The sequence below is a fragment of the Balaenoptera ricei genome, chromosome 4, assembly GCF_028023285.1.
Source record: "Balaenoptera ricei isolate mBalRic1 chromosome 4, mBalRic1.hap2, whole genome shotgun sequence".
Classification (NCBI taxonomy): Eukaryota; Metazoa; Chordata; class Mammalia; order Artiodactyla; family Balaenopteridae; genus Balaenoptera; species Balaenoptera ricei.
The window spans coordinates 160,342,636-160,356,610 of NC_082642.1; the positions used below are offsets into that span (position 1 = coordinate 160,342,636).

The following is a 13,975-nucleotide window of genomic DNA, read 5'->3' on the forward strand; positions in this document are numbered from 1 at the left end:
ACAGACCAGGCAGGGAGGTCACCATGCAGCTGCTTGAAGAAACCTGGGGCAGGACAGGAACGGGGCAGCAAGACGCCAAGGGCTTCACGCCTCTTCCAGCCACGGAGCATAAACCGCCGTCCTGCACGGCACGGCTCCTCCTGTCCTGCAGAAGCTCGCGTCGACCCTCCACAGCTGCCACGCCGCAGCCAAGGGCCAACGAGGTTGCACAGGCCAGAGACCCTGCAGCTGGAAGAGGTGGAAGTGAAGCCACTGGTCTAAAAAGGTGTCGAGGCTCTGTACTGATCCTAGTAAGTGAAGGTCAGAGAGGCAGAGTGACTGCCTAAGACCATAAAGCCAGGCCAGCCATACACGGCTCGGGGCCCGCAGCCGTCAGTGTGACTGACCGGAAGCCCCAGGCCTCCCCCACTGGGTCACAGGCTCAAACTCCGCCCTAAGCTCGGCCGGAGTCACTAGAGTTCTTGTCTCCTTTTAATCAGAGAACAGGCTGTGGTGATTTTATTGCTGTTGGTTAATTTGTTGTGTTCCCCACCCTAGTCCCCTAATCTTGTTCTTTCAGGGTAGAGATTTGGGGTCACCTAGGACACGCCTGTATCCTCAGACGAGGGCCCTAATATAACAGGCACTCAGTATTTGTTGCCTGAACATCTGAAAAGATGTTCTCTTCGTTGCACAGCTGAGGCTCCGAAGGTAAGCACTACTGCAACAGCACCAGACTCGCAGAAACGGAGGCAAGTGTGGTTTTTAGAAGCACTAGGGTATGGAAGAAACTCTGGAAACAATCAAAGAATAAAATGAGAGAAGAGAAAACCTATCACTAAGGAGTGAAACTCAGCCAGCTGTCTGCCAAAACAGCGGAGTGAGACAAATCAATAGGAGGACAGTTAATTCCTTAATAGATGTTTTAAGTACATTTGTAAACGGCCTCTTGTTTGTGAAAGGATCTGGAACAGGACCAAAACCCAAACTCACCAGATCTTGAAGCAGGGGAATTCCATACTAACGCAAAAGCCTTATTCAAACATAAAAGTGTTCTACCTAAAAATAGTTCTAATTACTTTTTAAGATAAGTTTTCAAAATATCGGTTTAATTTTACTTTATTTATCTGTAATTAGTAATATTTATCCTAACGGATTCTTAACAATAAACACTTTAAAAAAAACCATACTGGGAGGCTCAAGTGTCCCTGGAAGGGCTTCGCAATAGTCTCCCGTGGGTGCGCACCAGCCTCGTCTTCCAAAGACGGAAAAACCGTCAGGGGCCCGCTGACCTGTGCACTCACAAAGGCCTTCCAATCATCTGTGCACCCCAGCCAGGCCAGCTGCCCTGGGGCGTACTGTTTCCCTAAAGATGAAAAGCTATAGCTGACCCAAGTGCACAATGCCCTGTAACATCAAACGAAGGACACCACTGACCAGGAGACCCACCACACAATTTGTAAGTGCTTCAGGGGGTGAAGGACACAACACCATATTAGATACAAACACAGACTGTGAAGTCATCATCATGCCAGAAACATTTAAACAGAAAAAAAATAGGTATCACAGGCCCAAACAATTAGGGTATAACAAATGATCAGGAAATGTTAGGTGCGCTGTACTTTCTCTGGATAGTGTTTATTAATTATTTTTAAAACAATCTGCTTATCAAAACAACTCATGTTCACACCCAGTTTCATGCACTACTCTAAGCCCCACAGACCACACTGAGCAGCAAGCTGTTTCTCAGACTACATGGGACACAAGCACGGGGCAAACGCAGAAGGTCTGGCGAGGCTGACACTACACCCCCTCACACACCTTCCAGGCCCACCCCACTAGAGCACGCCTCAGCCCAACGGAACCCCACCTGAAAACTTTCTAGCTACTTTCTCATTTTACTAACGAGACTACTGAAATGGATTATAAATTTCAACTTCCTAAAGTCTACCTAACCACATTTTGTTAAAAGTACAGTCTGAGAATGGCCAAGAATTGCACATCTAAGGTAGAAACATGAGAAAAAAAGGGCCTGGGTCATAGGGCCAAAGAATACTCTGGAATCAGGGGTCCATTTGGCTCTTTCCAAGCAACATCACTGTAAGTGAAATATGAAATCCAGTCAGGATCTTTCTAGAATGAGGTCAGGACCCACACTGCTCACCTTAGAACTAAGCCAGATCTCTAAGTCAGGGACAAGGGAAGGCCAGACAAGGAACACAGAAAAGGAGAAGCAGCAGAGGAGCTGAAGAACTGGGAAGGGAAGGGAGGGGGAGGGGAGGGGAGGGGAGGGGGAGTGGGAGGGGGACGAATCCAGGCACACAGGCGGGCAGGGCCCAGGCGGCACCAATAGGCCTGGGGCGTCACCCACACCCTGAGGACCCCTCCGCACCGTCAGAGCCCCAGGCTCACAGGGACTCCTTGAAGCCAAAGCCCATTCTGTTTGAGGCTAACCCAACACGCAAACTTCATTATTTTGAAACTCTACAAATATACTTACAACTAAACCTTTTACTGGTTCTAAGGAAGTACTTTCATTTCTTTTGGATGAACGTACGTGTTGTCTGCTTTCAGATCCGCAGACACAGAAAAGCTCGATGACAGAGGCGCACTTGGCCTTTTTTCCCCATTGACGCTTCTGATCACTCACAGTGCAGAATGTGATTCATGGCTCTCATTTCCAATAAAGGCTTAAAACCAAACAACACATATGATTATGATTAACTTACATGATCAATGCCTCCCATTCAAAAAAATTCTCTTCATTCATGGGGCCTGCAGGAAAAGAAGAAATTCCACAACTTTACTTTGAAGGAAACTTTGGCAATTAAGAGTAAATGATAAAGAGGCGAACTTCACACTACCTTACCTGCCACAATTCCTTCCGGAGGATTCAGTGTTAATTCTATAAGGTTAAAAAGTAAAACCATTATGAAAAAGAATGAATATTATGTTGCATTTTAACAAAAAACATTAAAACGTATACAAGGCTATAAATTATATGGCATACATATTAGCAGATGAAAATTAAAATTCTGCTTGTCCCAAGTGAACACCTGCTGCAGTTACATTTCTGATCAAGACTATGTCAACAGCTCTTTATACCAGCAAAAAGGAGAATTTTAGAACTGTCAACACTTTCACTTTACAATGAAGAAACAAACAAAAGGTGTTGTTAACTCTCTTTCCAAAATACTCCTGCTGGTTATTTTGATTAAAGCTCATAAATCAAACACGGTATATTATTTCCTAACTGAAGGGATTTCCTGTCATTTTGAGAGTGGGCACAAAGCTTTCTGAATGAGACAAAGTAGAGCTATGAGCCCGCGCCAAGGTTTCAAAAGCCTGGTATTATCAAGTCCGTCAGCGCCGTATAGGCTGGCTGTCAACCTCCGACACCACGCTACAAAATCCATGAGCCCCCCCACGTGTGAGGTCCCGCAGAACAGCAGAGTGAGAGAGAGGCAGGAAGAAACCATCGGCCGCAGCATTCCTCAGCAACTGAAGGCTAGTAGTTGTTCTAAGGCTCTGCCAACCTGGAAGCTGTCCTTTCCACTCCTGGCCTCCTGGCTTTGTATGAGATACGGGAGGCTACAGAATGAAACCACACCTGCGGGCAAATGTGGCAAATCTGGCAAGGAGAACACCGGGCGACGGAGGAGCACTCGGCAAGAAGGACGGCCACGGGAGCGAGGGGTCAGGTGGCAAGGGCACCCCCTCTGGGCCGAGTGCAGGGCCGGGACATGACTAAAACAGTGAGAAACACACAGGAGATCAACAAAACCAAAAGCCAGTTCTCTGAAGAGACATAAAACTAACAATTCCCTGCCAAGTAAACATAAAGCGTAAGGACCAGAAAAGAAAAAATAATCATTATTCACAGATGCTCCGCTTACCTACATAAAGTCCAAAAGAGTCAAAAGATAAATTATAATAAAAAGTGATTTTGTCAAAGTTGCTGGATACAAGGTCAATCAATACATACAACTGAACTGTACTTCTATATATCAGCAAGTTAGAAAAGTCTAAAAAAGACACCAATTATAATGGGAAACATGCAGAAATTAGCTTTTCAAAAATGTGCAAGATCTGTAACAGGACAGAAAACATCATTAACAAAAAATTTTAATAAATGGAGATTATATCACATTCATAGACTAAAACATAATGGAGTTATGACTAAACTAAATGGAGACCTTAATAAATGGAGTTATAGACTAAAATAAATGGAGACCTTAATAAATGGAGATTATATCACGTTCATAGACTAAAACATTCAACATTGTCAAGTTATCAATCCTCTTCAAACTGCACCTACGGATCGAGCGCAACCTCAGCCAAAACCCCACCAGGTTTTCTTGTCTGACTCTGCCTAGGTAAACACACATGAACATGTGAACGACCAGAACAGCCAAGGCATTCTCTAAAAAGGGTAAACTGAGAACCATCCATGGGCTAGCAAGACTCATTACAGAGCTGCAGTAAGTAGGCAGTAGACACTGGCACAAAGTTCAGTAGACGATGGAACAGAAGCGAGCACGCCCAGCGCAGGCCGTGCAAAGAGAGGTCCTCCATCTGCTAGGAAGGTCGCCCCACAGGAAAGAGGTGAAAGAACAGAAGAACACAGGTGAAAAAAGAAAACCCTTTTCCCTATCTCAAACCACATACAAAAATCAAAGTATATAAGGAAAAGGGGAGAAGGGGCATGAGAACTAGTAGAAAATATACACATGGGCCTCTGCCCCAGTTCCCAGCAAAGCTCCTAAGTCCCTCGTAAATTCCCAAGTGACAAGAGCACCAGGCGCATCTCCCACTGTGGGTGGCTGCTGGTCACAAGACCGAGCCATGATTAGAAGGTTTCAGGCCCACCCTCCATTCTCCAGAGTGAGAGGGGCTGGAGATGGAGTTACGGGTGAGTGAGGCCCACGTGGGGAAGCCGCCATACAATCCCACTAGCATAAGGGCAGGGAGCTTCCGGGCTGGCGAGCACGTGGCGGGGCTGGCAGGGAGAGGCACCCAGAGAGCAGGAAGCTCCGGGCTCCTCCCCACCCCTGCCCTCTGCTTCTCTTCCATCCGGCCGTTCCTGGGTTCTACCCTTCTACAATATACTGGAAACCACGCAAGTAAAATGCTTCTCTGGGTTCTGTGAGCTGCTCTGGCAGGTTAATCAACCCCAAGGAGGGGGTCACAGAAACCTCCAATGTATAGCCGATCAGTCAGAAGCACAGGCGATACCCTGGATTTGCCATGGGCGGGGGAGGGGGAGCAGCCTCGTGGGACTGGGCCCTTAGCCTGTGGGATCTGACGCACTAACTCCAGGTAGGTAGTGTCAGAACTGAGTGCAATCGCAGGACACCCAGCTGGGGTCACAGAAGTGCCGGGTGCAGGAAGACCCCCATGCGTCTGTCGTCAGAAGTGCTGTGAGTGCGGCAGTTGAAGGAGCGTAAAGGAGAAGTACAGGACAAGTGAGGTTTTCTAAACAGGGCAAGAGAGTGCAACCGGCCCATCACCAAAGCGGGCACAGAGGCAAACGAGCATGTGGGAAGATGCTCAACGGTGAGTCAGAGGGAAACGGAATGAGGACCACTAACAGACACTGCTCTACAGCCCGACTGCTGAGAGTCTCTTCACTTGGACCAGAAGAGCTAAAATTCAGAAGACTGCTAATACCAGCATGGGTAAGTTCTGCAGCTGGGTCTCTCACGCTTCACCAGTGGGAATGCAAAATGCTTTGGCTGCCCCTGGCGAACAGTTTAAACATGTACTCACCCTGAGACCCTGCAACTCTACTACGGACTGCCTACCCAAGAGAAATGAAAACCTGTTTTCTTGACTACCTTGTGCACACGCAGGAGCCCTGTCCTGGTGGTCAGTGAGCCCCTTCTCAGCACCTAGCAGAGCACCTGGCATGAAGTGGGTGTTCAGGAAATACTTGATTGACTACGTTGTTTATAGAAAAGGTTTACATTGTACTTTCATTTGCTTGCTTTGGTGCTGTAAATCTGTAATATTTTCTTATGCTTGATTCTCAGGGATTAAAGACTGTGGACAAAGCAAAGTACCTCCTTCCCCTTCCCCAACAGAAATGTATATTATTTATCTTAACACAAAGTGTATACGTTCAGTTAATAAAAATGATATAAATAATAGTTTTATCATCAAAATGGTAATACTGCATTAAGGATCCTGAGATCTCTTGCATTCCTCTCTGGGAGCTGACCCCCCGGCTGCAGCAGACCCAGTGTTCAACACCTGCTGCTAAGGTAGATCCTGCCACACTGCTCCTACAACGGAGCCAGCGAGCACGAAGCCCGAAGAAATCCTGGAGCCTTGATACCAGCTGCACGGCTGCAACCAGCATAACAGACAGCACGTGCTGAACTCTGTAGGCAGCTAAGGACCAGGAGAGTCAGGGATGCAGTAGCGCGTCGAACTTGAACCACACGGAGAATGCGTGCCACTGAGTTGGAAAACCCCACCAGAGAAACACGTTTCAGAGGGAAGAAAATAGTCTAGTTCCGAAAACATCAAGTTAAAGATGCTTGTAAGTCATCTAAGTGTGGACGGTCAAGGAGGAAACTGGACGTGAGACTAGAGCCCTAAACAGTAGTCCAGACTGGACACATAAAACAGGGGTCCTGAAACAGGATGGTACCTGAAAATAGGAATGGAATACAAACAAATGAAATTAAAACTTATGTCCCCAAGGACTTCTATGTGAATGTGCCCAGCAACTTTACTCACAATAGCCCCACACTGGAAACAACCCAAATATCCATCCACTGGTAAATGAATGAGGGGTGATCCATCCACACCAGGAACACTAGGCAGCAACAGACAGGAGCAAACCACCGGCACACGTGACAACAAGGGTGACTCTCAAAGCACTGGGCTGGGTGAAGGAACCTGACATAGAGGCTACACACTGTGTCTATTTATACAAAATTCTAGAAGAAGCAAAGCTATAGTAATAGAAAGCAAACCCAACATTGCCAGAGACCAGGGGCCAGTCACAAGGGAACTTTCCAGGGCAATGGAAACAGTCTCTCACGATTGTGTTGACAGCTATACACAGCATACACGTGTCAAAGCTCAAAGAATGGTATACTTGGAACTTCCCTGGTGGCGCAATGGTTAAGAATCCACCTGCCAATGCGGGGGACACGGGTTTGAGCCCTGGTCCGGGAAGATCTCACATGCTGCGGAGCAACTAAGCCCGTGTGCCACAACTACTGAGCCTGCGCTCTAGAGCCCGCGAGCCACAACTACTGAGCCCGTGTGCCACAACTACTGGAGCCTGCGCGCCTACAGCCCGTGCTCCACAACAAGAGAAGCCACCGCACCGCAACAAAGAGTAGCCCCCACTCGCCACAACTAGAGAAAGCCCGCACGCAGCAACAAAGACCCAACGCGGCCAAAAATAAATTAATTAATTTTTAAAAAATGGTATACTTGAAATTGACACATTTTATAGCGTGTAAATTTTATCTCAATAAAGTTGACCGCCCCAAATTAATGTTTTTTTATGAAATATAAAACAATAAGTCTCCTAGAGGATAATGCAGAAGAATCTCTTCATGCTCTTAGTGTAAAGACTCCTTAAACAGAACTAACTGTAAAGTTAATAACCAAAAAGCACGAACCATAAAGGAAAAGACTCATAAAATTAAGAGCACTAAAATTAAGAACTTCTGGGAATTCCCTGGAGGTCTCGGGGGAGGGAGGGAGGCAGGCACAGGTTCCATCCCTGGTCCGAAATCCATAAGCCAAGCAGCGCAGCCAAAAAAACAAAAAAGAAGCAAACAAAAAGTCTCACATCAAAAGATATCTTTGTTTTTAATATTCAAAAGAGACAAGGCAAGGCCACCCCCTGCCCAGGGCACAGTCACAGAGCCTCGCTGGAGAGATGGGAGCGGATCAGCACTCCCGGGCCTGGGCCTCCGGCAGCCTGATGTCCCCCTTGAGTCCTGAGAGCCAAGACCCGGCCACCACCTCCTCCTGACACTCAAACCCACAGTTCTTTTAACCCAGCTGACCCCTGTTCTACCCCTGCCTGAGTCACTGGCACCGACCGCCAGGCCAGCTCCCTCCACTCCAGCCAGGGGGTGCCAAGCCCCAGAGCCACCTCTCCTACCTGCAGAGCCCGCCCTGAGGAAGCACTGCTGACGTCCAAGCCTTCACTCCCTCCTGCCCACCCACCCTTCCTGCCTTTTCCCCGAGAAGACCCTTCTCAGAGGACCCTTCTCAGGAAGGCGTGCTTCTCCCCTATTGCCCACTTTATACAGTTTAAAGGCTGTTCTTATTTTAAATAATACTAAAATAGCTTCATTATCCTAAAAAAAAACCCAAAAAACAAACAAAAAAAACCACCTTTAAGAGAATGCAAAGGTAAGCCCCGGAAAGGAAGAAGACATCTGCAACAGATATAGCCAAAAAAGAGCTACTATCTGAACTTTGAAAGAATGCCTTACAAATCAATACAAATACATAAACAACCCAAAAGAAAATCAAGCACAAGCAAGCCTTGAACAGGCACTTCACACACACACACACACACACACACACACACGACACCTAAGTGGCCAATAAACCTAAGACAAGGTGTTCAACCTCATTAATTGTGGGGAAATGCAAACTAAGCCCACAATCAGAGTACTACCCCAACCAGAATCACCCAGTGACCACAGCTGAGAGGGCTGACCCTACGAAGTGTCCACACAGAAAAGGAGCCACAGAAATAGAATGCCAGAAGGAGTGTGAATTGGTACAACCACTTTGAAAATGAGGTTGCTCTCACCTCCTATGACCTAGAAATTCCTCTCCAGAGTGCAAACTCACAGAAATATGTGCACATGTGCACCAAGAGACATATCAAATAATTTTTTTTTTTTTACTGTTGATATCATGACTTAGAAGACTAGCTTCAGAATCTAGGTAGCAACCAACATGCAGAGCAACTTGAAACAAATTATAACAATCCCCGTATGTGTCAACTTCTGGAAAAACATGGGGAAATAGCAGGTGAAATGTCACTGGATGTGATTAAGGAATTTTATATTGTAACATGTGGCACTCTCCCAAAAGGGACAGAGAATGGGCTCTGACCAAGGATAGTAGCTTAAGCAAGAGTAAGGAGGAGAATTCGCCAGTACCACTGCTGAAGAGCCTTGATGAATCTAAATCTTGTAAGACAAAGGACAATCTAAGTATTTCTCCATTGTCATGAAAATATTGTTGACTGGTGTTTTGAAAGTTGGTCATGTGTCTCTATTTTGCTATATAATGTTTTTTTGTTTTGTTTTTTAAATTTGTTTATTTATTTTTGGCTGTGTTGGGTCTTCGTTGCTGCGCGCGGGCTTTCTCTAGTTGCAGCGAGCAGGGGCTACTCTTTGTTGTGGTGCATGGGCTTCTCATTGCAGTGGCCTCTCCCGCTGCAGAGCACGGGCTCTAGGCGCACGGGCTCAGTACTTGTGGCGCTCGAGCTTAGCTGCTCCGTGGCATGTGGGATCTTCCCGGATCAGGGCTTGAACCTGTGTCCCCTGCATTGGCAGGCAGATTCTTAACCACTGTGCCACCAGGGAAGCCCCTATATAATGTTATAGTTACAATCCTAATCACAGACTCATTCAATTCCAGGCGGTATTCTTCTCTTTACGCTTGCTTCGTGGTGCTATCTGAAGCTCTGAGGAGCTAGACAAGCCGCAGGGCGATGGCTTGAGCACCCACACTTGGCCAATACGACCAGAAGTAGCCAACCACAAATCACATATCAACTAACAGATATCAACTACACTTCCTCTCTGCAAAGCTATTCCAGGCAGCAGGGGTGTCGTGGTGAATGAGACAGACAAGGTCCTGCCTCCAGTGAGCTTCAGTTCTAGTGGCGGAAGACAGGCAGTGAACACGGAGACATATAAACACAAAGAGTGTTTCAGATACTGACGAGCGCAGTGAAGAACACAATGAAGTGACAGCACGACATGGCCAGGTGGTCAGGAGAGGCCTGCTGGGCAGGTGGTACTGGAGGTGGGCTCTCTTTTTTTTTTAACTGAGGTATAATTGATATGGAACATTATATTAATTTCAGGTGTACAACAAAGCGATTCCATAATTGTATCTATTGTGAAATGATCAGCACAATGCGTCTAGCTAACGTCCATCACCACAGAGTTACAAATTTTTTTCTTGTGGTGAGAACTTTTAAGACCTACTCTCTTAGCAACTGTCAAACACACAACACAGCTTTATTTACTACCGTCCCATGCTGTACGTGGCATCCCCAGCGCTTCTCATCTTCTGTAAGAAAAAGCCCCACGCCAGATTAGGGCGGATGAATTGCCAAGTGCTAAAGAGGGGCGGAGGACAGAATGTCGGTGGGAAAGGGAGCGGGGCACCTGAAGCCTCGAGGAGGAGCTTACACCAAAAAGAGCTGGCCTTATTTCTCCTTTGCGGAGATCCCCTGGGAACTCCCCTACGTGACACCCTCCCTTCAGGGTCACAACTGCCACCTCCAGCAGCCTGTCCACCTGCATCCTTGGTCAACAGCGGCATCTACCGGTCAGCAAAGAATTACAGCAACCGAGTTTTCCAGACGGAGGGAATGTTTCTAGATTACATTGTTTCCTTGTTTTGTTTTTTGTTTTCAAAACACACACCCACAACCATATAGTTTCATGTTTAATGATAAAAACAACTTCAAAAAGAGAAACAAAATCTTAACAATATCAGAGAAATTTGCAATGACCATTCGTTGGCACTGATTCCTTGAGAATGTTAATTGGTTAATAAAAACACTGCTTTAAATAAATAGTGGCTTTAAAAATAGACACCACGCAAAATAAAATATAAATATAAACTTTGACCAGTAGTCCTACTTCTCAGAATCTATCCCTCGGCAAGAAAAGACACATGCGTAAAGTTATTCATTTCAGGACTTTTTGTAATAGCAAAAAAAAAACTGGAAACAACCCAAATGTCTATCAATAGGGGACCAGTCAAATTATGATACGTCTACTGATGGGACACTTTGCGGCTGTAAAAGGGAATGATGAACACCTCTGTGTCCTAGTACAGAATGAACTCCAGGACATAGTAAATGACAAAAAGTGCATTAGAGTGTATAACTAGGGTCTTTAAAAAAGAAGTAATTAAATGAGGCCAGCGGGGTGGGCCCTAATCCAATCTAACAGATGTCCTTATAAGAAGGAGATTAGGGCACAGACATGGACAGAGGGACAAACGCTGTGAGGACACACGGAGAAGGTGGCCGTCTACACGCCCAGGAGAGAGGCTTCAGGAGGGACCAGCCCTGCTGCAACTGGATCTCCGACTGTAAGGGAATAGTTTCTGTGGTTTAAGCTCCTTAGCCTGTCATACTTTGTTACAGCAGCCCAAGCAAACTAATACAGTGCTCAAACAACTGGACGGCCATTTGCAAATCATCTCCAAATAAACCTTGACCTTTATCTCATACCACATACAAAACTTTACTTGACATTGAAACGTAAGAGCTGAGAGTATAAAGAAATCATAGGACAAAACCTTAGTGATCTTATGTTAGGCAATGATTTTCTAAACACAATACAGAAAGCAAGAAATGTTTGAAAAGTCAATCTACTGGATGTCACTGAAAATTTTAAAACCTTTGCTCTTTTAAAGGCAATGTTATGAAAATTACAAGGCAAACCACAGGAGCTGTCATTCAAGGGACAGAGCCTTTCCGTCCAGCCTAGTGAAGGAGCTGCAGATCCCTGCCACACAACCACATGCACACAGCTCACAACAATGCACTGTACACTTCAGATGGCAACAGTATGTGTTTCTTACCACAATTTTTTAAAAGGCAACCTACAGTCTAAGTGAAAATGTTTACAAAATATCCAACAAAACACCTGTACCTGCATTATATAAAGAACTCTTATAACTTAATAAGGAAACAATAAACTCGATTAAAAACTGAGGAAGAGATTCAAGACACGTTATCAGAAAAGATATGTGGATGGCATATACAAACATGAACTAAAACCACAATGACATGTCACTGCACACCCAACAGAACGACTAAAACTTCACAACTGACCACACCAAGGGTCAGCAACGAAGTGGGACTCTTGATACACTGCTGGTGGGGATGTAAAATGGTACAACCACTTGGGAAAACAGTTTGGCTATTTCTTAAAAATTAAACACACACCTCACATATGACCCAGGAATTTACTCAAAAGAAACAAAAGCATATGTCCACGAAAAGACAGGTTTAACCCTAACCCTAACCCAAATGTGCACAGCAGGTTTATTTGTAACAGCCAAGAACTGGAAACGATCCAAAGGTCCACCAACAGGTGACTGCAGCAACAAGCGGTGGTCTGGAAGGGGCTACTGACCCAAGCAACAACCTGGATGAACTGCAGCATGATTATGCCGAGTGAAGGACCTCTGACAAAGAAAGCACGGAACAACTACAGGAGCGACCGAAGGCAGATCAGCCATTGCCTGGGACCTGGGGGTGCAGGAGAGAGAAGGCCAAGCCAGATTACAAAGAGGCAGGAGGAGACTGGGGGGCGGTGGTTACTCAGCATCCTAACTGTGGCAATGGCTTCACAGGTGTGTGCACGTACATCCAAACTCACCAAATGTACGCTTAAATACATCAGCTTACTGTATGTCCATTATACCTCAATAAAACTGTTTTTAAAAGGGTGGCTAGGGCTTCCCTGGTGGCGCAGTGGTTGAGAATCTGCCTGCCAATGCAGGGAACATGGGTTCGAGCCCTGGTCTGGGAAGATCCCACATGCTGCGGAGCAACTAGGCCCGTGAGCCACAACTAGTGAGCCTGTGCGTCTGGAGCCTGTGCTCCGCAACAAGAGGCCGCGATAGAGAGAGGCCCATGCACCGCGATGAAGAGTGGCCCCCGCTTGCCACAACTAGAGAAAGCCCTAGCACAGAAACAAAGACCCAATACAGCCAAAAATAAATTAAAAAAAAAAAAGTGTGGCTAAAAAAAAAAGACACCACAAAGGTTGAAAAGACAAAGCACAAACTGGGATAAAATACTTGTAACACATATAACCAACAAAGGGTTAGGAATATAAAAAGGGATAGGGAATTTATAAAGAACTCCTACAAATCAGTAAGAAAAAGAAACCACACTATGGAAATCTGGTAAAAGATACGGACATTTCACAAAGGGAAAACATGACAGGATGCTCACCTTCATTGATTAGTCATGATCTACAAATTAAAACCACAAGGAAGCACATCACACCCACCGGATGGGAGGAAACAGACCCCGCACAACACCAAGGTGTCGGTGAACATCCACAGCGATGCACGCGGAACACGCACACAGGGAAGCATCACGCATAAGGCCGACCCGCGAGCGCTCCAGGGCCGCGTCACACCGTGCACAGGCACCAGAAATGTCCACAGCAACCAATCTGTATAATAAGCAAAGGCTGGAAATAACCTACATGCCCAGCAGTAAAGGACAAATTGTGCCTTATTCATAAAACGAAATACTACGCAGCAGTGAAAATAGACACAGCTGTATGTTTCAACATAAATGAATCTCAGAAAGAGTGCTGAGCAAAGATTCAATTTGCAGAATACATACTGTGCAATCCTATTTCCACTAAGTACAAACACAGGCAAAAGTAAACAAAATGTTGTGTAGGAGGATATTAAGTGATAGAACTATAAAGAAAAAGAAAAGAACAAGTCACACAAAATTCGGTGGTGGTAACTCCTGGTGGGGGTGGGAAGGAGCACAAACCAGACTGCTCAGTTCCTGCTAACGTCCTACTTCTTAGGCTGGTGTCACAGGTACAGGTGTTCATTTCACTATGTCATCTGAAAGTACACCTTTTATATCCTTTACATACATAACATACTTTACAATAAAGGATGCTTTAAAAAACTAAAACGGGTTAATGACAGGGAAGGATGACAGTAATGGGAAGGACAGGCTGAGTCTGGTGGTTCAGAGAAGGTGTCTCCA

The 13,975-nt window shown here is 45.8% G+C and overlaps 1 protein-coding gene across 2 annotated transcripts in view; it reads right to left on the bottom strand.

Moving 5' to 3' along the window:
- The window catches only part of UBE2G2 (ubiquitin conjugating enzyme E2 G2), a 29,374-nt gene that overhangs the window by 11,905 nt on the left and 3,494 nt on the right, over window positions 1-13,975 (bottom strand). Inside the window, exons 2-3 of one of the 2 annotated variants that reach the window (XM_059921702.1) lie at window positions 2,849-2,884; window positions 2,709-2,754 (exon numbers count right to left, since the gene is read on the bottom strand). The exons of the other annotated variant lie outside the window; for it this stretch is intronic. Coding sequence (XP_059777685.1) covers window positions 2,709-2,754; window positions 2,849-2,884 — 82 coding nt within the window. The remainder of the gene's footprint in view (window positions 1-2,708; window positions 2,755-2,848; window positions 2,885-13,975) is intronic. 2 annotated transcript variants of the gene reach the window in all.